This window comes from Ambystoma mexicanum, chromosome 12 (genome assembly GCF_040938575.1).
Source record: "Ambystoma mexicanum isolate Mex_15411 chromosome 12, UKY_AmexF1_1, whole genome shotgun sequence".
Classification (NCBI taxonomy): Eukaryota; Metazoa; Chordata; class Amphibia; order Caudata; family Ambystomatidae; genus Ambystoma; species Ambystoma mexicanum.
In genome coordinates, this window is record NC_090936.1 from 582,940,646 (window position 1) to 582,966,978 (window position 26,333).

At 46.0% G+C, this 26,333-nt stretch overlaps 1 protein-coding gene across 2 annotated transcripts in view; it reads left to right on the forward strand.

Annotated features, from left to right (window-relative positions):
- TCIRG1 (T cell immune regulator 1, ATPase H+ transporting V0 subunit a3) overlaps positions 1 to 26,333 on the forward strand; it is a 177,339-nt gene that overhangs the window by 22,458 nt on the left and 128,548 nt on the right. For both annotated transcript variants that reach the window (XM_069628935.1, XM_069628937.1), the window contains exons 2-6: positions 649 to 771; positions 11,646 to 11,724; positions 12,290 to 12,519; positions 12,704 to 12,795; positions 14,676 to 14,802. In XM_069628935.1, the coding sequence (XP_069485036.1) occupies positions 655 to 771; positions 11,646 to 11,724; positions 12,290 to 12,519; positions 12,704 to 12,795; positions 14,676 to 14,802 (645 nt within the window). In that variant the 5' untranslated portion in view covers positions 649 to 654. The remainder of the gene's footprint in view (positions 1 to 648; positions 772 to 11,645; positions 11,725 to 12,289; positions 12,520 to 12,703; positions 12,796 to 14,675; positions 14,803 to 26,333) is intronic.

Here is a 26,333-nt window from a genome sequence, read left to right on the forward strand (position 1 = left end):
CCTCCAGAGTGGGACTGCAGTGAAATGGAAGAGCAACATCTAATGTGGAATGGTACAGATGTCTGCAGCCATGAGTGTGGGTGGGGGTGGAGACCGTAGGTGGGGGCGGAGACCGTAGGCCTCTGTGTCCTATTGGTGGTGTGAGTGGGCATTAAGGGAGCTCAGGAAGGCAGCTATCATAAAACATGGTGGGAGAGAGGGCGAACTAGGGAAGGATGTTAAGGGTTAATTAAATGGGGCTGGCCTTGTCTCCGCCATCCAGTATGACACAAAGAAGAATGCAGAGAGGGTGAACACCGAGTGCAGGTGGACATTTAGACGCTGGCCAATTGGTGAATGTAGTCTGTCATCTCACGGATCAAAGCCCTTCCATGTGCCTCCCAAGGTGTTCTTCACCCTCAGCCTTTCAGTAACACCAGGCCTGCCTAATTGATCATAAACAGTCTAGAATGTCTTTTTAATTTTCAGAAAAATGAAAAATAAATGCATTTTGTGGTTTTGCAAAGAGTCCAGTGCTCAGCTGTATCAAGTGACTTTTACGCTGGACCCCCAGCACCTTTTTCTATTCTAGGGCTGACGACTCAACCCAACCCTATCCACGCATCTCAAACCGCGCAGCCTGACTTGTTGTCTTTCTTTCTTTCCTAGGTCGCCATGGGCTCCCTGTTCCGCAGCGAGGAGGTCTGCCTCGCACAGCTTTTCATGCAGTCCGGCTCGGCCTATGATTGCGTGAGCGCCCTCGGCGAGTTGGGGCTGGTGGAGTTCAGAGACGTGAGTATCCAGAGCACAGCTGGGCAGCCACCTCACTGCTGTCACCTGCTCCACTAGCTGGTGGCCGGAGCAGCCCCATATAAATAAAAGGCCAGGGGGAGTGACGTCAATAGGGGGAAGGATGATCCAAAAATGTGATTGGCTTTCACAGGGGTATGGTGGGATGAGACTGACGGATCACAAAGAGTAAACTGAGTGACTGGCAGGAGATGAGTTGCCGATGAGTGACACTCGTGGGTAGGATGCTGTGACGAGTGTTAGCATCACAGGGGTGAGTAGAGACTGACAGGCCCTCCCAAGAGTGCCCAAGGAGAGTGAGTGGCACTGGCATGAAGAAGCTGGCATGGGAGCAAGTGAGAATCACAAGAGGCTAGAAAGAGAGTGAGTGATTGATTATTGCAGTGAGGAAAGTGAGTGGTATTATGACACCAGCACACAAATGTATCCTGGATGATGCTGGGAAGGGTGAGTGATACTCAAATGGAACAGAATGGGAGGAGACTGAGTGCCTGGAAAGAAGCAGAACGATGAATAGGTGAGACAGGGAGTACGTCTGGGGTGAAAGAGTGACGCACGCACACACAGAAACACAAAGAGAGTAAACCCCACATAAACCCCACCATTACCACCTGGCAGTAGTAATGGTTAGAAACACTTTGTTGTGAATAGTTGTTTCGCTGGTACAAGTGGATCTAGGTAGGTAAAATACACAGGGGAGGTGGGGGGATTAAACTAAGGACCAAAACACCCCCTAATTTTTAGGAACACCTAAAGAAGCAAAAACAAAAAAATGGTCCTCAGTATGGTCTCACGGTATCACGTGTCCAACCTCACCATAAGGAGGGCAAAAAACAAGATGCCCAGTTAGGTATATGTCTGGGCATACATGCTAAACTTCACACAGAAGGAAGAAACCAGTTAAACAATGTTAATTTTATTAAACCTTCAATGGCAAATATAAAGCTTAAAAAGGCCCACATCGCATAATACAGTGTTTAATAACGAGCTGGCATGATCCTTAAAAAGATGTTTTATACATTAAAACAAAAAATTGAGAAAAAAATCAATAAACAGAAAAACAAACAACACACCAATGGAAATTTTAGTATACCAGAAGATAGAAGTGCGAAAATTGACCTAAAGGGCCACAAAGTTATGGATTACAAACAACGCAAAAAAGGTGAAACAATTGATTCCTAATGACCTTAACCACTACAATGGGGTTAAGGAAAACATTAATACAGCTAAAAAAACTAAAAACTACCACACTACTTCACTCCCATTCAACCCAACATGTTTCATTCCTCACTCATATCGTACACACACAGTCAGGGGAAATTCATCAGGGGTGTATGCTAAAAACACGATGTGTCTCTATTTGTCGTTTTTCAAGGCCGGGCCACAATTCCCGCCTCACAGCCTCGATATTTCGGTAGAATTTATTAATAGTCCACACCTATTTCTCATGCTATCGCATTGAAAAATGACAAAAGTACTGGTTTAAATATGGGCACCTAGGCCCATCCACTTTGCAATTAATTCAAAGATGAACAATTGACGTCACTGATGCGGCAGCGGTTCATTTCTTTGAAGTTAGAATAAATTCAGGCTGCTCGCCAGCGAGGAAGCGGACACGTGATACCTATGGACAAAACAAGGGAAGAAAGACCAAAGGTTATAGTCTCTCTTACATGTAGCTGTTTATATTACAGAGTCAAAGGAGCTAATAATTGCTCCAACCTTGTCTACACTATATGTCTGGTCAGGCGAAACTCGGGCTCTTTATATCAAAATTAGTCTCAACTTGGTGTCCAGAACTATGGGGCAAGACCCTCTCTATAAAGCTCAATTACTCATATACATGCGTATCGTTAAAGAATGTTTACAAAGGTATTTCCTCTACACATAACTTACCTAACTGTGGCTTGCGCGATAATTAGCCACAAAGAGGTATACGATAGATGACTGGATCATAACCCGTGTCCGCTATCTGTTTCCTGCGCAGATTCGTCTATAATGACACTTAACAGTGTCAAAAAGGCTATGGATTGAAAGTGGAACAAAGGGGGAGGAGACGTTTAGAAACACAGTGGACTCTAGTTCCAAAATAATACTGTCCTGAAAGTATCATATATTCTAGCAGTCTCTCTGTTTTACCTTCGGTTGAAAGCGTCGTGCATATCTCCAGAGTATTGCTGCGCATATGGAAAAAGGAAGAGGGGGAAAAAAAGAAAAAAGGGTTTTTCCGTATTGTCCCTCCCAGTCGGGTCTGTCTACACGGGTGGGAAACAAAAAAATATATATCCAGTTGAGTAAAGTTCGTCTTACTTCAATTGTGGGCAGCTAACAAAAACGTTCCCAGATTAAGAAGCACTGTCCATAGCAAGCTCTAAATTATGTCCAAGGACAAGCTAAAAAGATTCTAATACACTGTTAAGGGTATACTCGTCTAGGAAAACACGTACAAAAAACGTACAAAAACGTCTACCGTTTTACACAAAGGTTAACAATTAATGCGCGCCTGTCATTTCTAAATAAAAGAGAACAACCGCTATGTTACCCTCCCTTGTATTGGTTCCTTTCCAAATCAGTACAAACAGCATAAGGCGCGATGCTTACCGTTATTAGGTCAGCAGTTTTGAATACGGCTCGTAAACTGGCAGGTCTTCAAGGAGACTAAAGCCCCGTTCAATATCGCATTGTGTTCAGCAGTGGGGGGCCAGCAAGAAAACCATGCTTGGCCCTTTCTTTTAAATAGGCGTGCACCACTTCACCTGTGTGTTTGACTAAATTGGGGGCAGCTGTAATTACTGGCATGCCCAAGAATATCTAGAGCTCAGAGGCTGGAGGGACTTGTAGTTCCCGACTCGCGTTGAACGTATTCAGTTAAACGATTTAACACGTAGTTGTACAATCGGTTCTAAGCGTCTGGAAGCAAACAACCTCGTTTAGTTGCGGGGATACAATTTGTTTTAGCTTGATTTGAATGGATAATTAGCCAGAGTATCGACCTAAATCTGCATCGCTCTATTACTGTCAGTTTTCACATAATTATTTTTACACGATTCACTGCCTTGATTTAAAGGGGCCCACCTAATAACGATATTTAAACCACCAGGGGGGTCCGCAGATATGTAAACGTGTGACGGAAACTGGACTCCAAAATGAAGTCAATAGAAAAACAGGTACTGCGCGGTTATTGTTAGCAATCAAACATTAGAGCTTAAAACAACACACAATCTGGGAGAAGCAAGGATAAGGAAAGTCATCTAACGTAGGTACAGACCAACTCTTATGGGAGGTCCCATCGGAATGTAGGGTAAACATGGTTGGCCCACTGTTCATAACAAGGGTCATTAGCCGCAAGCTATTCCGAACATGCAGCTACAAATTATACAGTGGATCGTTGTGTTGGAATCTTATGTTCAGTGCCAACCTAGTTTAACCAGTCAAGTCTCTCATTAAGACCTGTAACTGAACTACTAGTAAGGAAAATCATGTGTTGTTCCTTCAGCGATAGTCTAGCTTTATCACGGTTAGAGTCGCCAGAGGGGTTGATTTTCCAAAGGACACTCCACCGTAGATCTTCTATTTTGTGGATAAACTCTACCCAATGGTCTACCAAAGGGGCATTATGGATCCTATTTCTAATGCAGCTCTTATGTTCACCTATTCTTATTTTGATTTTCCGCTCCGTTTTGCCGATGTACAGTCGATTGCAAGGGCACCAGATTGCATAGATAAGCATCGTAGAATTACAGTTACTAAAATGTGTTTGTCGCCACGGAGTTTTCAGACCCAAATTCACTTCTGTGCTTCTGGAAGTGGAGCCACAGCAGGTACAGTGGCCACAAGCTGAATGGCCAGTTAGTTTCGAAAAGCCCCAGTTCTCGGGGAGTGTGCTCTGTTTTACATTTTTCAAACTCACGTCGTTACGTGTGATTAGTTCCTTTAGGTTATGGCTCCTTTTAAACGCTACTATAGGTCTAGCAAGTGGTTTTTCCCCAAACTCAAGAACGTTCCAATTTTTCAGCATGATCTTTTTAATCTGATTAGAACAATGACTGAAGGTATTAACAAATACCAATTTCTCTTCATCCTTGGTTTTAGTATTCGTTTTGTATTCTAATAGTGCTTGCCTATTGTTGTTAAAGGCTCGCTTTTTGGCAAGGTGAATGAGTTTGGTTGGATAGCCTCTTGCCAATAGTCTTTTACTGAGGCCCTCTGCTTCTTTTTTGAAGTTGGATATAGAGGAACTATTTCTTTTCAAACGTAAAAACTGACCCAACGGCAAATTATCTTTGACATGCTTCGGATGAAAACTCTCATATTGCAGAAGGGAGTTCTTGTCAGTTTTCTTATGGAACGGTTTGACATTAAGCACTAGTGTGTTAACATTCGACATTATTGTAATGTCTAAGAAGTTCAGTTCAACATTGTTATGATTCATCGTGAACTTCAAGAACTGATCTTGTACATTGAGCCATTTGAAAAACTCATCTAATTCCTCTACAGTCCCATGCCATATGACAAAGATATCATCTATATATCTTTTCCATGTTCTAATCTTATGTCTAAAGGTATTAGCTGACGATAAGATTATATACGTTTCAAACTGCTCCATATAGAGATTGGCCACGCTTGGAGCTAGGGTGGCCCCCATTGCCGTCCCCTGAATTTGTCTGAAGTACTCGCCGTTGAAATGGAAATAGCTCTCAGTGAGAGCCATTTCAGCGCACCATAGCACAAAAGACATGGGTACTGTAGAGTCCGGGTATTCAGACAGTAATCGTTCTTCCAACATTTCTAACGTGGCTTGTTGGGGGATACTCGTATAGAGAGCCACTACATCCAAGCCCACCAACAATTCACAGCTTGCATCAAAAGCTAGATTTTCAACCTCATTAATCATTTGAATCGTATCCTGTACGTAAGATTGCATTTTACGTACAAGGGGTTGGAGGAAAAAGTCGGTGAACCTGGATAAAGGTTCTAGGACTGAGTTCACCCCGGAGACAATCGGTCTTCCTGGTGGGGGTAATATGTTTTTATGGATCTTAGGCAGCGTATAAAATTGCGGAATCTGTGGTTTCACGGCGCACAAGAAGTCGGCCTCTTTCGTTGTAATCCAACCGCGTTCTTTAGCCTTCGCAACTTTTACACTGATCCGTTGTTGTAATTCTAGCGTAGGATCACCTGGTAAAGGTGTATAACACTGTAGATCGAGAAGTTGTCTATAGCATTCTTTTAGATAAGATTCACGATTCTGGAGTACTATTGCACCTCCCTTATCTGCTTTACGGATAATGATCGCTTTATTCTCAAAAAGAGCCCTCGTAGCTGCCTTTTCACGATTATTGATGTTATAGAAAATAGACCTCTTCTTTGCTTGTGACTCCAAATTCTTTAAGTCACGCATTACTCTTCTTTCAAAGACCACTGCCTCAGCTGTCCTCTCACTAGTGGGTACATTGAAATGAGATTTATTATGAAGTCCTGTAATTCCATTATCACTTTCAAATTGTTTATCTTGGAAGTACTGTTTTAAATGGACTTTCCGCATGAAGCCAAAGAATTCTTGTCGAAAGAGGAACTCATTGTGCAAGTTCGTAAATACGAACCCCATGCCCTTCTCTAACACTGATGTTTCATCGTCTGTGAGTTGATGGGACGAGAGGTTCACCACAAGGCCTGCATACTCCTTGTCACTCGTGCCTCTGGTTCCCAGCCCATTTGGCCCAGATCTAAAAAAGAAGAAGATGCAGAGGAGGGAGCAGCGCCAGGGGCTGGTGCGAAGTTACTGCCCCTGTTGCCGCGAGTTCCACGATTACCATTGTTTCTCCCACGGTAATTATTTCGCCTATTACCCTGTCCTCGTTTAGACCCCCCTCGAGTTGTTCTGGGATCGCCATAGTTACTTCCATCACTAGAGCTGAATGAGGTATCACGAAAATTAACCCGTTTTTTGTTACCCATTACTAATGGGTTAGGGATGTCATCTAGTTTGTAATCATCAGCGGTATAATAGAATGCTTTCTCGTGTGTGAAATTCTGAATATCTTTATTCAATCTCCTTACTCTATCTTTGAGGGTATCTTCTTTAAAGGCGTTCATTTCTGCTAAGAGTGACTCAGCTTGTTTTTTATACAGGTCAAGGGGGATTACTTTTTTGATCTCTTCTTCCAATGCCGAGAGCTCTATCAAGATTTTTTCTGACATCTCATTAGCCGTGTCGATGATCAAAATCATCCAATCCCTTCCACATTTCGTGGCAACATAACTCCATTGTAATATGAAGTTTTTATTGTCTAGGAAGAGTCGTGGTTCGTTTCTCACGACCAAGCCCTGTGGCAAGATGCCCTTTCTAAGATATTCAAGCATAATAGACCCATGGAGCTCCGTACGGATCAGTCTTTTCTTAATCTGGGAAAGTTCATCCCATTTTGTAATATTTACTGTTAAATCTGCTGTACCTCCCAATAGCGAGGATTTATTAAGGAGTTCGGTGACATACTCGTCATTGTAACTTCTACACCGTTCTAACGCCATCTTACTCCGCTTGGGAGCGGGGTGGACTGAAGGAAGAGAAAGCACAAGAAAATGCTAGAGGGGGGACTAAAACTAAGTCCAGAGGAAACCAAGCGTGGACTGGGTGGGAAAAAGAGGGGGGACAAGATCTGGGGATCAAGAGGACCCGGTATCGATTTGACCAGTCATATAATGAGGTGAACTACCTCACAAGTGGATCTAGGTCATGTGACTGCTGATCTTTTGGTGCCTTTTCTTTTACTCTTTTTCTTAGCCCTGCCTCTTCCCATACTAAAGCTGCCTTCCAGTTGCTTTTCGTTTGCAGTTGGTCAGCTGGTGCAAGTGGATTTGGGTCATGTGACTTCCATCCCACCCACCTGCTAAGTCCTGCACCTTCCTTAACTTCCCATCAGAGTCCAAAGATAAGGTGGTCACCACCTCTCTTGCCCAATCAGCGGCTATGCTACACCGATTGCAAATTCTCCAGAACCCGGCTGCCTGGCTGGCCCTTGGGGCCCCTAGACTTCCCCCTCTCTAAAGATCTGCTTTGTCAGCTGCATTGGCTCCCTATCAGGAGCCGGATTAAGTTCAAGATCCTGTGTCTAGTGCACTGTGCCCTTTTCAAATCTCAGGCTGAGTTTCATGGTGCAAAGCTGACCCTCTATACACCCACTGGAACTCTCTGTTCCTCATTGCAGATTTTGCTCTCTGCTCGTAGGTTTTGCAGGGCTCGTTCAGTGCTGGCTCCCACTTTGTGGAACTCCTGCCGATGCAGCTTTGTGGCATTTCAGAACATGTGCAGTTTCGCAAGAGCTTGAAAGCATATTATTTTGATCTTGCTATTCTGATCAGTACTCCTCCTTGCCGGACAGTCAGCCAGCCAATCAAAACAGAGTGCATTTGAGTCTCCTAGGAGAATAAGCACAGGGATTTTCGGACACCTGCCTACCCCAGACACTCTGAAGCCAGAGGTGCGTTTCTCTCAGAAAGCCTGCCAAAGGCGAAAGTAACAAAGAGACCAAACCTGGTTTGGCGCGCAGAAAAAAACTCAAAGGACCTTTCCACAAAGAAATGGCAAAAAAAGAAGACCGGGGACCATTTTAACAAAGGAGGCTCAGAGCCATTTTGTAAAACATGGCTCCTGCGATTTAACGTTACCGGAGCTGCGAACAGTTCGTGGTCGGGGTAAATCATGGTAGTTCATTGCAAAACCACTGCCACCAGCCATTCTGAGAGGAGAGGCTAACACATAAATGCTACATGAGTAACTAGACACAGGGGATACTAAGTAACCCCTTCAGCACTCTATTGTAAAATAGGGTGTGCTGGGTCTAGAATTTTACAGGACTAAGTGAAGTCAATTTCACTCCACTGTTCTGGGAAACAGTAGTTGATCCCAGAGAAGGTATTTAAACCTTGGGAAATCTGGAAGACTGAAGGTGCTTTGTGACACAATTGTAAAAGATGATACCTATTGAGTTGGTTAGACTCCATAACCAAAAAGGAACACAGTGTATAAAATCACATTAAAATACATGAGAGAGTGGGGAAAAAGGGTCTCACTCTCTCCAGGTTAAAAAAATCAAGTTTTCAAAATCCAGAAAAGTTGCTGGGGGTCTCTAAGGGGGAGGGAATTCATTTTTGAGAATTCTCCCCAATAGTCTCTTCCAAGTTCTTCTTCAGATTCCTTTGTCCAGTGGTCGACTCTGCCTTCCAAGACAAAAAAGCCTCACCTTTTCTGCAGGTTTCTCCTTCATTCCAGCCTAGCTGTCAATCACACAGCAGGGTGTCTGTTCTTGCTGGACAGCCAGCCGGCCATTAGCTTTGGGTGCATTTCTGTAACCAAGGGGATTAAGCACAGGGAGTTTCGGGCACCTCCCTCACTTCCTGCCCCTGCCAGACATACTGGAGCTAGAGGCAGGCTTCACTTGTGAATCCCGCCAAAGGCAAAATGACAAAGGGACCAAACCTGGTTAATCTCCAGAAGGACCTTTCTGACAAGAAATGGCAAAAAAAAGACTGACCCATTTTGACAAAATGGCCACCTATAGGTGTCTTACTGCAGCTGTGAACGCAGCCCGCAGTAAAAACGCACAATGTTAGTAAAAAGTAAACCACTGCCACCAGCCATTAATTGTAGCATCGGTAACATAAAAATGTTACATGAGAAATTAGACAAAGGGGATACTAATTATCCCCTCCAGCACCCTATGGTAAGATGGTGTGTGCTGGCTCTAGAAAGTTATAAAATGTAAGTAAAGTCCATTTCACTTCACTGCTCTTGGAAACAGTAGTTTTACCAAGAGCAGGTATTTAAACCTTTGGGAAATCAGACTTCCCTGTGCCACTGCACTGAAGGTGCTGTGTGTCACAATGCAAAGATGATGCCTGTGGAGTTTGTCAGACTCCAAAGTCAAAAGAAACCGGGTCCAAATCACAGAAAAATACACGAGCGAGTGGGAAAAGGTCACTCTCTCCAAGTTATAAATTTAAAAGCCCTAATGTCCAGCAAATGAGCTGGGTCTCTATGGTAGAAGGGAATTGGCACATTTCTGAGAATTCTCCCTAACACCTGGCATTGTTGGTAGTTTCTCTCGTTCTGAGGTGGAAATCATCAAATATGGCCATCTCCTGTCGCAGGCTCTGCACACAGCTAGAAAAAGGTACCTGGCTGAATTGGAGCCAGTTTGAGGTGGGTCATAGGTCTACCAGACAACGTTATCCACATCCTCTTTGGAGTCCTGTCATAAATGGCATTTGGCTAGACATCTATGATTGGATGGCCATCAAAACTTTCACGATTGCTCGCCTGGTGATCAGAGAGCTGGTGTAACCCTGATTCGCTACTGCTTGTGTGTCAGAAGAGGAGCTGAGGCAACTGACAGTCTGCCACTAAATCCTGAATTCCTAAAAAATGAGAGCACCAAGATGGGCACAGGAGACTCCGACTGAAACCTTTGTTGACACATCCAGATATCATAAGGTGAAGCTATGCCTCCTGTCTCGACCAAGGGGAAACTATATGGGGCCTTCCTTCCCTTGAGCCCGCAGGAACCGTCGCCGCCTTTCTCTGCATTCCAGGGTGCAGTGAACACTGAGGGCTGCTCGTGTTGAGAGAGAGAGATAGAGCCCCTCCTGCAAGCTGAACATAGAACTGGCCTTCACTGCTGCTCTTTTTTTGACAGTCTCGTCATGGGACACTGCTGTCCTCTGTCCAGCTGATACGCTGTCATTGGACATAGTTGGTTGTGCCCGGGTCGTGGTGGCTTGCCTTGCATTGCCTCTTACCTGTTTGGAATGTTACTCTATTCTGCGTCTTCTTTGCCCTTCTTCGTTGTGGGTTGCTGGAAATAGGTGGTCATGCATTGGTAGTCCTGCTCTGGCATGTTCTTTCCTGTCACCATGAGTTCATCACCGGAGACCAGAACCAATGCCAGCTGGACCCATTTGTGACACCAGAATCTCCCTCTGCGCCGCAACCCAGGGGCCTTCTCTGCAGCAGCCATCGGTGTGAGTCTGCTTCAAACGGGCCCTTGCATTAACCTTGAGGTGCTGACCTGCACCAGTTGGGCCTGTGAGCTTGTTTCCATTCCCCTTGTGTTGCCCCCATCTCCCCTCCCCCCTGATGTTTTCACCTTTGGCTGACCACCTTGGTTTGCAGCCTCCTTTCTTCTTGCCTTTGGTGGTGGAAACTGGCCCTAAGAATCTTCTGTGAGGCCCTCCACAGTCCCTCATCTTGTTGTGAAGTCCTGCAAGTACACACTTTAGGGCACAATAACTGTGACGTACCTATTGTCTTTGTCCCGTTGTTTCTTCAAATCCCACAAAATAACTTCCAATCTTTACTTCAACACTGTGTGAGCTTTTGCAAGGGGCCGGACTTGTACATTCTAAGACGACGGTTTTATTTTGAAACCTTTGCTTTACATGTTCAAAGCCGTGTCCTTGTGTTTAACCAACATTTTCTTCCCACGTTCAAAGGCAACTGTGCATAGTTCTGTGTTGACCGTTGCTACAGTATTTCTCCAAGTTAGTGTGTTTTTGGGTTCCTTGGCTCTTTTCATCTATACTTGGTGTGTTTTACTTACCTTTTTGTAGATAATAATTTTCTATGCGGTGCGTGTGTGTTTAGAAAAAGGGGGGTTGGTGAGTGTGTGTGTGTCTGTGTAAGTAAAAAGACCAGCTGCACAAGTCTCCCCTCCCCTCAGAGTGAACTCTATGTGCTCAGCCATGTTCAGAACTGAGAGCTTGATGTAACTTGTTGGAGGCCCTGTGCGCCTCTACTTGCTGCACTCTGAATCCCCTCCTGACATTGGGCAACCGCTTTCTCCTTCTTTCCGGTACAGTTGAACCAGAACGTGAATTCATTCCAGCGGAGATATGTGGCTGACATTCGGCGGTGTGAGGAAATGGAGAAAACCTTCAGTAAGTTGAGGCCCATGGGTCAAGAAATGCAGGTGTGAGTGAGGGCCCTGTGTGTTAAAGCCTTGTTTTTAACCTGATTAGTTTCTACTTCACATCGATTTTATTTTCCTGATGATGAACTTCATCCTTGCCAGGTGTTATTTACTGCTGCCAGCACCAAGATGCACATGTTGGCCAACCATACATTACTGAGTGGCAGGACCCCATTGTTGGGGGAAGGGTGATATTGATAAATGGGAGATGGCTATGCAAGTTGAATGCTAGGTTCCGGGATCCGTCTGCAACCTGCAGGCACAAGTTGGATCTCAGAAGGGGAACCCAGCCCTTTATCCTTTCATGGTCAATGAGTACCATTGATTTGGGTAATGGGAAGCACGACTGGTGTACAACATTGTGTGTAAAGGTGTGTGTGTGTTTGTTTTGGGGGGTGGGTGGCTTCCAGCAATGGTTGCATTGCAGGTGCAGGGCACATGTTTGAAGAAGCCCCTCGCAGCTCCACAGTGTGTTTTGGCAGGACCAGTCGGGAACGGAGTGTGAACATGCCAATTTAACTTGTGTTTCGTAGACTTTCTGGATCAAGAGCTGCGAAAGGCACAGACCCCGCCCTGTGTAATGGACGAGAACCCTCCGGCTCCATCCCCTAAAGATGTGATTAAGCTAAAGGAAGAGTCCGAGCAGCTTGCCCAGGAGCTCCGTGAGATCAGCCGCAATAGGGATTCGCTGCATAGTCGGTTGCGGGAGCTGCGCGAGTATGCCAACATTTTGCGGGAGAGCCAGCGCTTCACAGCATATCCGGTGAGGTTGGGAGCAAGCAATGCAGATGGTGAGGGTTGGGCTGTGGGAGACTGGCCAGGCTGAGATTGTAATCTAGGGGTCTGTACAGGAGGGTGCTTCTCAATTGCTGACATCCAAAGCCTCTATCTAGAGATCTGTGGGATTGGTTGTGACGTTGAGCTGATAACCTCTTGTGTTCCTCCAGCAAGTGAATATAGACTCCCCTTACCCAGATGCTACTGAAACAGACCCGCTTCAAGATCCGTCTGTGGCTCGCCGCGTGGACCTGAAACTTAAGTGAGTAAGAGTGGCATGGGTGGGTAGAGTTGTATCTGTGTGAGAATTCGTTTCTGTTCTGCATTAAAAGAAGACTGGGAAGAGCCATAGATGGGCCACAAACCAGTCCTACTCACCACAAAGGTGAGCAGTGGCTTTCTAGCAGGAGATGGCATGTCGAGATAATCATGAAGGGGTTCAAAAGCTAAAACTAATGGCTACTGGCAGTACATTTTCAATGTGGGGTGTTGGCATTAAAAATTGAGTGGACCCTTTGAATGGACGCACCTAAATAGGTTAAAGGGAAATGTCTGTTTCTTCAAAGAATCTTGGCGGATTGAGCTCTAGAATCAAGCCCCCAAAACTAGTGCTTTAAGTTGCAAGCTGAGTTGAGTGCATTCACTGGACCTTCCAAATTCCAGAGGATACGGCACTCTGCTGCAGAATCTAATGGGGTTCATGATTCAATGTAGCCAGATGTGGCTGATAGTTCTTGCTGGTAGTTGCTGCAATAAGACTTACTCTCTGAGGTTTGCGTGAGTGGAGTGGAGTGGAGTGGAGTGGAGTGGAGGCAGGTGGTACTTGGATCCAGCTCACAGTGTGCTAAAGCCGACCACAGCTGGTGACTCCAACTCTTGTGCGTCAGAATTGAGATTTTTTTTTTCCCTGGTGCATCTTGGTTTTTGTGCTGTAGACTATCTTATGGATCTGTACTCTTTTTTTTTTACCACTTTGTTGCAATGAACTACCATTCTGGGTTTCTTAACCGTGTCGGTCCTGGGATGCGCTTTATATGACTGGGCCTTTCTTTGGGTATGAGCTCCAGGATCTGCCATCCAGCCTCACCACCAACGCCAACCCTCGGTGTGGAGGGAGGATCTCACCTGGCTGCCACTTAAATACCTGTTGCAATCAAACGGGCGCTGTTGACCTGGAGTTGTCTCAAGCAATTGGCTCCAGTCATGTGCTCCCCACACGAGCAGTTTAGTTCCGTTTGGGTCTAGCGTCAAATATAGCAGAAATGCGGAAGGTGGACGTGCACAGAGTAAGGGGTCGCCACCGGCATGTTCCTGGGGCATTTAATGGGATACTCGTCGCACCTGCAGTGACACTGAAGCTAAAGCTGCCCTTTCCTGCGTTGCTTGGTTCCTAGGGTGCTGTGAAGTGCTTTCTTGTATTAGTTTGTTTGGCTTCCGCTTGAGGTCTGTCCATTCTTGGCCTAGCGTAAATTGAATGTTGCTTTATTGAACTGTTTTTATTACTGGGCTTTAAGTTGCACCTGGAAAAACCTAAATTGCACCCATTTGAGAGGCAGGATGCATTGTGATGGCGAGTGAGTAAAGCATTCAGCCACCAGCAGTGGCTTCTTGTGTCATCGTGGAGACCAATACATTTCACTGAGGGGCTTAGGCGAAACTACACAGTCTGCTCCTAAATCTGGCAGAGTAACATTGTGCTATTGTTCAATGCTCCGTTCCACTCCTGTTTAATGCACCGTTGGACTTCTGGTAAACTACTCTTTTGGCTCTTTTTTAACACCCCTTTGACCACCCTTTGCACACTTTCGGGCTCTTGTTTGTGCTGCTGGGATAAAGTTTAATTTGTTGATTGCTTCTTGTGCTGGACAAGACCTATAAGTGGCGAGGAGTTGCTGTGCTTCTGTAAGTAGTAGCTTACTGGTCACTGGCTCCTGGAAGGTAGAATATCCTAGTTGCTGCCTGTTCCTGCCCTGAGCTGGCAGAGGACCCATCTGCTGACCACCACATGGGACCTCCCCCGCTCACTCCCTGGATGAGAGGAGCTCCCTCTCTCCTCTCAGTGATGTCCTTCTTAAACCTGTGGTTTAAGCAGTATTGCATGATTGACTATATTTTTGTGGTTGATTTTATGTCTTCATCCAGTTTTGTGGCGGGAGTGATCCATCCATGGAAGGTGAATTCCTTTGAGCGGCTCCTGTGGCGAGCTTGCCGTGGGTATCTGATTGCCAACTTTGTGGAAATGTCCGAAGTCATGCAGGATCCGGTGACGGTGAGTGTGTTTTCGAAGCAGTGCGTTATTTATCTTGTGAGCATATGTGCATGTGGGGCCCAGTTAGGTGTGGAGCACTTAGAAATATCCTAGCACTGATAGAGAAGGATTGAAGGGAGGTATAGAAATAAAGACGGACTTAGTCTAGGGTGTTATTAAAGTTTATTAAGAGTGTATATGCTTTTACTTGGCCTGCCAGTACCAGGATATGCCACTTTGGGTGAGCAGGAGGATGGATAAGTCACTCTGTGGGGGGAGAGGTTGGCACAGCCTTCAGTGCCCCCTCCCAAGGGCCAGGAAAGGCATTAGGAAGCCGGATTGCATGTGCTAGGTGTGTGTCATGTGATGCACAGTAATAAGTGGGGCGTTCCTGCGCGTACACATCAGTGCGCGCCTGAAAGGTGAACACTGTGTGTATGTGTCCTCTGTGGGGGGGGTTGGAGGGGGGTGTTCCGAGACATAGGCCGGTGCCAACCACATGCCAACGAGATCGTCAGCCTGAAGGGACCCAGGTGCTCGGGCAAGAGAAGGTTTCCCAGCACAACCCGTGACGGATGACGTGTCTGGACACTCCTTCACATGCCTGTCGATCACCAGCCTCTTGGTAAGGCACACTTTGGACTTCATACCATCCCGGAGGTTGCGGCTCTTACACAGAGTGCCCGTGCGCCTCCGTTCCAGGGCCAATATTTTTGTCAGCGCTGACTCTGTGCACAAATAAAAAGAGAGGAAAAATTGGTGGACATCGATGGCCCATCTTGGGGCTGCCATTACATGATTTTCACATCAAATAAGGGGTGGTCCCTAACCCATTTGTTTGACATTCAGCTAGAGGAAAGACTCTGGGGGGGAATCTCACACATGCCTGTGTGGGAGATTTAAGGAAGAGTAGATGCATCCCTACTCGAAAACCATCACATAGCTGGGTTGCGGCCTTCAACAACGTGGGGGTACTGGTGCGCTCAAGTGGGGACAACATACACATCTGGGTTGCAGCCTCCAACAACGTGGGGCTGCCTATATGCTCAGGTAAAGACAACATATGCTTTGACTCGAGGGTGATACCATGGACGTGGTCCAAGGCGGTGCCAGGAAATGTGCCAGCAGCAGCGGGAGCCATGGGAGGCGGACAAGGGCCCAGACAACATGGATCCATGGCACCAATGCCAGAATTTCGTACATCAGGACCACAATCCAGCTTGGGATCAAGATGAAACCTATGGATTGAGCGGCTAGAAATGTACTTCAAGGCCACCGGGAAGTGAACGATGATGTAATCATGTTGACCCTAATCTACACAGCCGGCCCAGCAGTAGACAAAATCTTCAAGACCCTGAGGCCTATTGGTGATTTTTAACAAGCAGCAAAAACATATCTAAGGTTGAAATTTCATGCTGTTAGCAAACCTGGACTATGAGCGTTTTGTAATGTGTGCAGCGAAACAAAAGGATTAAACGCTGGACAATTTCTATGGGCGCCTCAGGCACCTAGCAGCTACATGCGCCTGGGACAACGAAGAGAGCATGGTCTGCCAATAATTGATCCAGGGATGCACGTCCGGAAAAATGAGGCGACAAGTATTAAGCAAGCCCAGACTAACTCGAACCCATGTTCTCGAAATGGGATGCTCATATGAGTTGTCTGACACTGAAAATTGATGAGGTGTGTGCGGTGGGATGCCAACAAGGAATGAAATGGCAAAAAGCGATGGACCCCAAAGAAAGAAAAAGGGCAGGAACCGCCTACGCCATTCCCAACATGTGGGTATGACACCCCACACCCAGGGGAATGCCCTGCCAAGGGGCGAATGTATGGAAGATGTGGATCGCCGAGAGCGAATGGGGAAGCGGAACGCTTCATGTGAACACTCAACAATAGGATTGCCCATAGCCAAGGCCAGTGTCTAAAGCAAGCACTCTATCAATTCCTAAGGGAATACCGATCAACCCTGCACTGCTCGACTGGGGTAGAACCAGCAGAGGCGCTAATCAGAAGATGTCCCAGAGGCCTCATTCCTGACAGGGGTGTGAGAACCCTGGGTTAAATTGCCAATACGAGGGTGTTCAAGGAGAGAAGACTCAGGAATGAAGGAGTAAATTTGAGGAGAAACCTCCAGCCACATGACATAGCTCCGGGTGATGGAAGTGCTCGTAAGAAACGGGCACCTGGAGGGAAAACTATCTGTAACCTATGAACCTCACCCCATGGACGTGATCAGGGTTAAAGGGTCCATGGTCATGGCTGCAGATGACAGAGGGACAGTGACCAGAAACTCCAGCTTCTTCCGGAAGGTGGGGGAGATTGCGCTGCCTGGGCGCTGATCGTGAAACCAATGAAGAAGATCATCAATGGTATCCCCAAGACCCGATTGAGCCAGTACCAGTAAGTGTTGCGCGATCACGAGAGGGAGGGACAAAAAGATGCCTTCAACGAGATGGAACGAGGAAGCCCTCTCGGTTTGATGATTCAGTGGGTGAACTCTGGTGGTGCCACAGGAGCCCACAGACTTTTTGCAGTCGGTGAAGGATACCCGGTGGTGTAATGTTTGTGATTACCTGTTGTGATCATTTTGTTGTTGGCTGTTATGAAAAAGGAGGAATGTAGTGTCACGTGATAGTGCGCGACGGCGTGATGCAACTCCACCACGCAGTAATAAAAGGGGCACCGCGCATGAACACGCCAGTGCGTGCCGGAGGCCGAAAGGTGAATGTGTGTGTATGATTCATCTGTTGGGGAAGGGGGGGTGTCCAGGTCTGCGATGGCCACATGCCAACACTAGGTGACCTATCGGGAACCTGGGGAGAGGGAGAGAGCAGTATCCAGTCTGCATCAGGAGCAGCCCAGAGCAAGGCCTGTGGAGAATGGTGTCCCATCCCAGGGCCAGTCCAGGTGGGCCCAGAAAATCTGCCACCCGGAGCCCATGGGCAATGGGGCCCCAATGAGAATGCAGCCTCCTAGGCCACGTAAGTGGTTCGGCCTAGGCTGAAAATGGCTACAGTGATTTGTATCAGTCTGCCCCGGGGCGGGCCTTGCAGAGTATCCTTAAGCCATGGGCCCTTGTGTAGTATGGCCCAGGCACAAGATTGTGCTACCCGGCGGAGGCAACTGGCCTGTGAATACATGAGAACCCCACCAGCCCGGGCTGCGTGTCAAGGGCAGCACACAAGCCAGGTGGCTTGTCAGGTTTCTGCCTGCCCGGCCACCCTTGGGCCATTTGGAGCCACATCAGCTGGCATGTGGAGAACCCAGCTGGCTGGGCAGCATCAGGGGTGGGGGTGCAGTGCACATCTCGATGCCCCCACCGAGGAAGGCAGAGCCTGGGTAAGCCGCTGTTGGGTAAGATTTTGTAACGTCCAACTGGTGGGGGACTTTACACTTATCTCTTGGTATTAGGCAGACCCAACTCTTAATATAGGCCTGTACTACACAAGTTAGTAAAGTGACTGAGCAGCCAGGATCATCATAGGAGGGGTAATGTGAGCTGTAGAGTAGCACAATGAAATCAGTAAATGCAAGGCACCAACACATTTTATGTTTTATTTATTTATATATACACAAGGCAAAGTAAGCATTCTTTAAAAAGCAGCAACTAATAACATTCATTGGAAGATAGAATTAATTTAAACAAGAACCAATAATGCAGGTGAGTAATTATTTTCTATGCTAAATAAGTTCCAGTGCACTGAGTGACATCAATCAAGGTCAGTATTTATTTATGTTCACCATTACAAAATTGGGTTGGTTAGAGTTAAAGTGGAACACACTTTCAACTGGTTCAATAGTTGGCTGTAGATGTAGGCAGTCTTTAATCCCAGCAATAATATTGTCAACAATTAAAACCTGTTAGGCAAAAAGCACTGCCAACGCCAGTAGGGTTCAGATGCAGCTTTTCTTCGAAAAATGTTATCAAACAGACAGGAGTTTGTTGAAAAATCAGAGCTCAAGGAGAGCCCACTTGATGGAGCACAAGCTGCAATGCCTGCACAGGTCACCTCTAATGGGGTTTAAAAAAAGTACTTCACAAGCCAGGGAGCACTACAAATGGCAAAGGGTAGTTTTACCCCAAGTCCCCTTCCCTTCCTGATGCAATTATGCAGACCATTGTTCTTGGTCCTTGGTCGTGGTGATGAAAGGGAGGACGTCTGGTGGACTTCTGCAGCAGCACTTTGGCGAGGGACTCTGCAGCAATGGATTCCACATGATTCAGCGACTCTTTGTGGTTTTGGCGCCTTTTTCTCAGCGCCAAAGATGAACAAAAAGCTCTGGCTGGCGTTTCCTCGGTCCCTCAGTCCTGGACTCTGGTGAGGAGACTGTGGACGAAGAATTCCTGCTTCTTGAGGTCCTTGAGGGTGCCTACCAAGTTTTGACCAGATTCAATCTCTGCAAGACGATGCACTCGATAATGTTCAGGGGTCCCTGGGCATTGGGATACCGCAGCCTAGGAAAGTCGCAGCAAGTCGGGGGTGATGAGCCAAAATGAAGCAGGCTTCGAGGCTAGTTGGCCCCACCAGCCCAAGGGAGGAAGTCGTCCTGCACGGATCTTCCCTGTCGAAACGAAAACGGTGTCAGCACAGCTGAAAGGCTTCGTTGATGCTTCCGCAGTCCTGGAAGGTGCTGCTGGCATCTCTGCTTGTCCCCTTCGTTAGATATGATATTCCAGTGGTCGCCTCTGGCTGTAGTCCCAAAATCCTAGCCTTTTATGCAAAATACCATTCATTCACGGCTGCCAATCGCACTGTGGGGGTTGGGAGGGGTCATCCTCTAGGACAGCCACCCACCCAGTTGGAACTGGTTTCGGCCAGGCATAGCTACAAACCAAGGCCAGTGAAGTTTCAGGCTCATCCCTCACTTACTGCCTTCCCAGACACACTGGAGCCTGGGCGGGTTTCAGGACTGAAGCCCACCAATGGCAAAATGCACAAAGGACTCAAACCTAGTTTAAATAACAGAGTAAAAGCCCACAAGGAACTAACAAACAAGAAATGACAAAAAAAAGAAGACTGGGGCCATTTTGAAAAAATGTCACCCATGGATGCTGTACTGCTGCTGAGACATCAGCCTGCAAGTAAACTGCACAAAATATTGTAAAATGTAACCACTGCCATCAGCCATTCAAGTTAGTGTAACAAAAGGTTACATGAGAAGTGGGATAAGGACCCCCGAGCACTCCACATAGGGTGGTGTGTGCTGGACCCACGAAAGGAAAAGGCAAGTAAGATAGGGTGCTGTGTGTCACTATGCAAGAAACAGATGCCTAAACAGTTACAAATCCAAGTCAGAGAAAAACACGAGGGAGTGGCAAAAGGTACCACTCACTCAGGAGGTTACAAATCAAAAAGATCCCAGATTCTAGCAAAATAGCTGAGGGTCTCTAAGGTTAAAGGGCATTAACACAGAAACTGAAAATTCTCCCTAACAGCACCCACAAGAGACATTCTTGCCGGGGGCCTGCTCAGTTGAATAAACCAGTGCAGATCTTAGATGTATACTGCCATGGAGGAAATTCTTAGATTCACACCAACACAGGGGAAGTGAGCGGCCACTAGCCAGACATTAGTAAAGCTCTTTCCCACAGAAGGGCAGGAGGGAAACCTGTGGCTGCCACCCACGGCAGAATAGGGTTTAAGGCCACACATGAACTAAAGCCAAGAGGGAACACCAAACGGACATTAGGTTCTGTGCTACGAGAACGTGAAATGTATATAGACATCGAGGGGCAATTGAACAATAAGAGTCCCTTTTTTAGAACACTGGACCCATCGAAGTTTGGACAAAGTGCTAAAGAATCAAAGAAAATATGTTGTATATTCATTTTTTTAAATTTGTTTTTATTAAAGTGTTTTGTTCATCTTGAACCTTTTCACTTCTATAATTACGATCATACAAATATTTAATGAAAATGCAATACACATCAGTGATTTCAGATTAAATAATCTACAAATAAAAATGCCCTAAAATCAAGTTAATAAGAACATCATATACATATTTCTTCATAAAAATAAGACTTATTTACCCAGTTAGATTTCATGTTATCACACCAATGCAATTCTTCAGAGGTGATATAAAATAGAATAGGATGTTAAATCACATTTTCTCGTTGGATCTCTATTTAGATAATCATTTTCAACACATTTTCAAACCCAATAGACAACCTAAGAAAGAGCTTTAGATGTGGCATGATCAGTATCTGACCAAAATTGATCTTCATAAATATTTTCAATAGCCGAAACAAATCTGCCATACGGTTTTCAATACATGGCTACTAAGACATCACATTAGGTAAGGAGGTGACTAGTATTTTCTACCTCTGTATTACATACTCTACAAATTCGCCTAGCCACAGGTATCTTTTCCTCTGACTCCAACTACCATCCTAATGGCAATATTTCAAATCTTAATTTCATTATGAAATACCTTAATCTCTGATCACTCAAAATATCCAAATAATTGGACAGTTTAAAATACAAAAAATACTGTGTTGCGTACTGATTTAAATATTTATTTTTAGATAGAATTCAAACTAGTGACCAACTATCCCAAACATACTTGGTAAGTGACTTCTTTAATACTTGAATATTATCAGAGATATTCATAGTCCAATCTGTAAATTAAATTTGTATATTTAAGTGGAAGGGAATACGTTGCTGGAAGAGACTTAAGGCCTGCACAAGGCCTACCAGGCTGAGGGGTTTAACCAAGGGGGTTATCCATTAACGCCATAACAAAGGGGGACCCAGAGCATGGAGTAGTCGGAGGGTGGGCTTAAAGTAGGAAAGTGAGTGTTCGACATGTTAATGTGTTTTTTTTTTTAATATATATATATAATTGCCCCCAGGGATTTAAAAACTCCCTCTTGCATGGTATGCATTATTGAAGTAAGATCTCATGCCTGTAGCCCATGTCATGTTTCATTGTGTAACATCTATGCAATCGGGCTGTCCAAAGTTCCTTCTTTTGCAGCTGGGCTGTGGGAGGGAGAGGGTTGGAGTGATTGTCCCTCCCTGGCCTAGTGGTGGTGGCCACAAAAGTGGGTCAGGGATACACGTGCGTGACTGTGTGTCATGGGAAAGAAGGTAACTGAGACAGGTGATCTACAGAGATTTATATTGACACAATTTGACAGTAAATAACCAAAATTGAGCCACCTTACTTAAGCAACCCTGAACCATGCCCTGATCCTCCTTCCACTCATCCCTAGGTACCACCTTCAATCCTAGGCAGGACGACCATGCCAATTGCTCAGGAGACACGATAAAATCATGTAATGTACCATTCGACCCCTGTTCAGCCTTCTGTATTGAAGATGTCTTCCCATCGTTTGATGCTGTCATCACTAACCTAGCGAGTGAATGGCCTTACTTGGTCTAAATTGTGGGTCCCTTAAAACTCAATCTGATTTCTCCTGAAATAAAGGCATGTCCCAAGGTGCTTGCTTATTTTTGGCCGCTATCTCCCACCATCCACTCCTTTAAACGAAATGTGTGCATATACAAAACAGGACAATTGTAGCGCTTAATTGAGCATAATAAGCTGCTGTTGCACCATCAATGGGTCTGCAGCAGTGGTCTGCAACCGTTGGCTCTCCAGATGTTTTGAACTACCATCAACCCTAGCTGGCATAGTAAATGGTAAGGGATCATGGGAGATGTAGTTGAAAACATCTGGTGAGCTACAGATTTCAGACCCCTAGACTAGAGGAATGGAAACTGATTTGGTAGACCTGTTGCTAGGATGATATCCATTGTACAGCGCTGATCCTCCTGGACCTTCAGGCATCCTGCACACAATCTGTGACATCCTACCCGAAGTTATGGAAAAGTGGATAAATATATATGGGTCTGCCTTGCACTGGATCTAATCGTTCCTGCTCAACCATCGACCAAGTGTAGTGATCACACAAACAGAAGTGCTAAAAAGAACGAGCTATCTCGTCCTCTGCACTGCAAACGAAGTGCTGAGGATGAGATGGCTCGTCCTTAGCACTTGAGGGGTTAAGCTATCTCACCTGTCAACCGTCCGTCTATCTCCCGTCCTCTCTCTTAAATGGTAATTTAGCCCTGTTGAGGAGGGGTGGAATCCCCTGGGTAAAGCATAAAGGACAGGCCAGGGAAATCCCATGCCCAATACCGTAAGAGTCGCAATCCATATAAAACGGGGACAGCTGTGGGCATCAAGACAATCTCCGAGGTCGCAATCTTTTTAGGCTTGACAGCAGCTTAACAAGAATTACATCACAGCTGACGCTTGGTGTTTATGATTAAATAAAACCTATGGTGAACCTAAGGTGTGGAGGGATTGGTTAAGGGAATGTAAAGGGTTCATACGGGTTAGTGTTTCTTTTGTTTACACCCGTATCTGATGGCTCCGCCTGAGACCACCTACTACATTGATCCAGGTGAATACATGTCTTCATAATACAATATGATTGCCCGGTGCAACAGTTGGTTATAGGACAGCACTTCTTCCCTCTGTTAGGCCTTAGTCAGTGGGAATCTGACCTTCCAGCATTATTTGTTTCATTGCTTGATCTAAGAGAAATGTGCATCACGCCTGGGAACTGTTCTTGTCTGTTGGGTGCCAGTCCAAACCTTTCCCTGTTTGGGATAACCTTGGCAGGGGGTGTGCAATTAGTGTCTGGGTTGTTCAGGTCTGACCTTTCTGCTGGTTCATAGTCTGGTCCCCCTGCAGTTGCGAGGTTTCTGGATGTCTCCCAGTGGCTGCACTTTCCACCTTGTTTAAAATGGGCACTCATTCTTGCTGTGTTTCTGCGTTAGGCAACTTTATCGGTATTCTTTCGAGTCTTGCGTTTCAGCGTTATACACGGGGCTCTGTTTTCTACCCTATTGGATGCAGACATATTCTCCATTTCTACGTGTAATTTGACCTATTGTTCATGTAGTTTCATGGTGAATGCGTATTTGCTTTGCGTCCACTTGTGTCTGTTTCAGTGGTGATGCCATTTGTATCTTTGTTACAACATATTCATATCCTCAATTGCTTACAAGTTCAGCTCATCGCGATTCCTCTGGGGGAGGGTGGGTATGGTTGCCTCAGTGAGTAACGATGGAGACTGAGGGAGTGTGAATTGGGGAGTTGGAAGTTGCAGAAGAAAACAATTATCCATTTGAGGGACAGAGAGCGGGAGGGACAAATGGGAAAAGCTAGAGGGAGAGTTGGTACAGGCTAGGCCGTGGGGGGGGGGGGGGATGGAGGGATATTGGAAAGAGGAGTGAGAAGGGAAAGGGCTAAATAATTGTGTAGATACGCTAAGTGGCCTTCATGGTGCAGGTAGTATGCCGCTAAACATTTGCACGCGAAACAAAAGCTATGAATCTGCAAAGGCTGCAAGGGTCCAGGAAAGGATTAACCCTCCAACCTGTGCAGCAGAAACACGTGCCCTTTGAAAGACGAGGCCTGGCTGAGGCCCTCCGTGTAACGAGGCTGCGAAAATGCCAGCCAGTGCTTTTATTGTTCACTCCAGCTCCCGAGTGACGGCCAGAGATTCTTGTCAGTCTCCCAGTCTCTCAGATGAAATGGGCCCTGAGCCTCAGGGGGCCCCCTGAGACGCTCCCCCATGGTGCAACAGCATACTCCTTTAGTTCATGAAATGAAATGTGTGCTTTGCAGTGTAAACATTACAGGCTGCCTGGTGCCTTCAGGCTATCGCCTTCCTCAGGACCCTTGCAGTACCCAGCAATCTTCTTATCACCTTGTTTCAATTTTACCCCAGTTTCCTCTAAATTAACACCTTGTTGTCAAAGAGTGATTAATAGCTTTTCAGTGGACATTTAGTGTTTCAGCTCCCCGTTGGCTGCCTTTCCCAGATAAGGATACATTCTTTTGACTCCATTATAATTTAAGCATCCCACGGGTGCTTTGAACTGTTTTTCCCAGCCTTAGGCAAGGGGGTCCCAAAACATAATTATGAAATGGGCACCCACCAGCGCACATATTTGCAGGCAGCCCTGCACTTTTCTACTGCTTTGTATTCACTTCTCCTAACCCTCCAGCCCTTAAACCCCACAGTTGCTGGTTTAACGCAGATTTATGCAGGTGAAACTCGGGAACGTTCCATGTGTGACTCCATTCTGAGCAGGTGGTCCTGTGCTTTATATCAAATCACAGAACAGTGGTACAAACCACAACCTCGCTGTTTGCTTTCTCTGCTGTGAGGATGTGACTTGAATGGGCATGCATTATGGCCTACCTCCCTGCTCTCTTTTGGGCAGATTTGGGTTTTTGAAATTGTCATTTGATATGCTGCACATTTTGGACATGGACACCATTATGAATAAGTGTATCACATATAAACTGTACATGAAAACATGTGTGCATTGAAACATTGCCTGCAATAGTTGTAATTTCAATAAACGGTGTTCTACGTTTAGAATGCTTTATTTGTCTCCTGAAAGTCAGGAAACGCATTTTTCTGTGCTCCTTTAGACACCTTGCAACAGAATTCCAAGTTTTAACCAACAATGTTGAGGTTTTGACAACTTATTGGTGCAAATCGTGCTATCCTTTGCAGCATTAGGGTTAAGGATTCGGTAAGTGCAAAATTTAAAAAAATCTCGCCCCTTACTGAAAATCTAAATTCGGCACCCATGCCTCCAAGGACTAAGCATCGATATGGCGGGTCTGCTGTTTTTAGGGTAGTCCACACAATATATGGCAACGTTATTACAATAATTTTCTACTGCCTGGGATACGATTTAGCGATTATCTTGGAAAGAAAAGTCTCGCAAGATTGTTGCCACCTTGTTTTCTCCTATAGCACAGTGGATGCGAGACCCATGGTAGCTCATTGGGTTGAGCACTTGCTGCAGCGATCTGCAGGTGAAATGCTTCAGGATAAACCGGTCCTCCCTCTGACATTGATAAAAGCAGTACCGTTTTGTCCACCAATAATTCCACTGTTTGAGCACGAAGTACCTCTCATGGGAACTATTTTGAATTGCCACTGTCGTAATAATATTGCCACATAATTGCGTTTACAAAAAGGGGAAGCGGGTGGTGTTGCCATCGACAAATAAGCAGCGACGCTAAAATAGCGATCTGGTCGTTGCTTTGCCCATAGAGGTGTGATCTCCCTGCACACACTTACTGAGGGTCTGTGGCAACGCAGCACCGCCAAACACGCCTATCGCAGTGGGGCAGATGAACGCCGTGCCAGGCCCGAACATTCTGGGGGTCCATAACCTTGGAAAACCTGGGCAGTTGCCCCCCACCCTCTGTCCCCACTCCTCCAATTACAAAAGGTGTGTTGCTGGCCTTTACAAATGTTCCCAGGGCCTTCCCTTATTTGACTTTCGCACAAGTAAAGGCAGTGTTCGATTTCATCGATGCCTCAGGTGGGACTGTGACTTACGCCCCCCATCCCTTTACTGGTTGGTCAAGTGCTTCATAAAAGTGATGTATGGCAACCCACCGCCCCTCCCTCACCCCCTTTCCCTTATCGGAGGTCGCCACAATGTTGGTGCGTCAGTCGCAGAACTGTTGCAGGCCCCGGTGTTTCACTTCTTCCTTTCCAG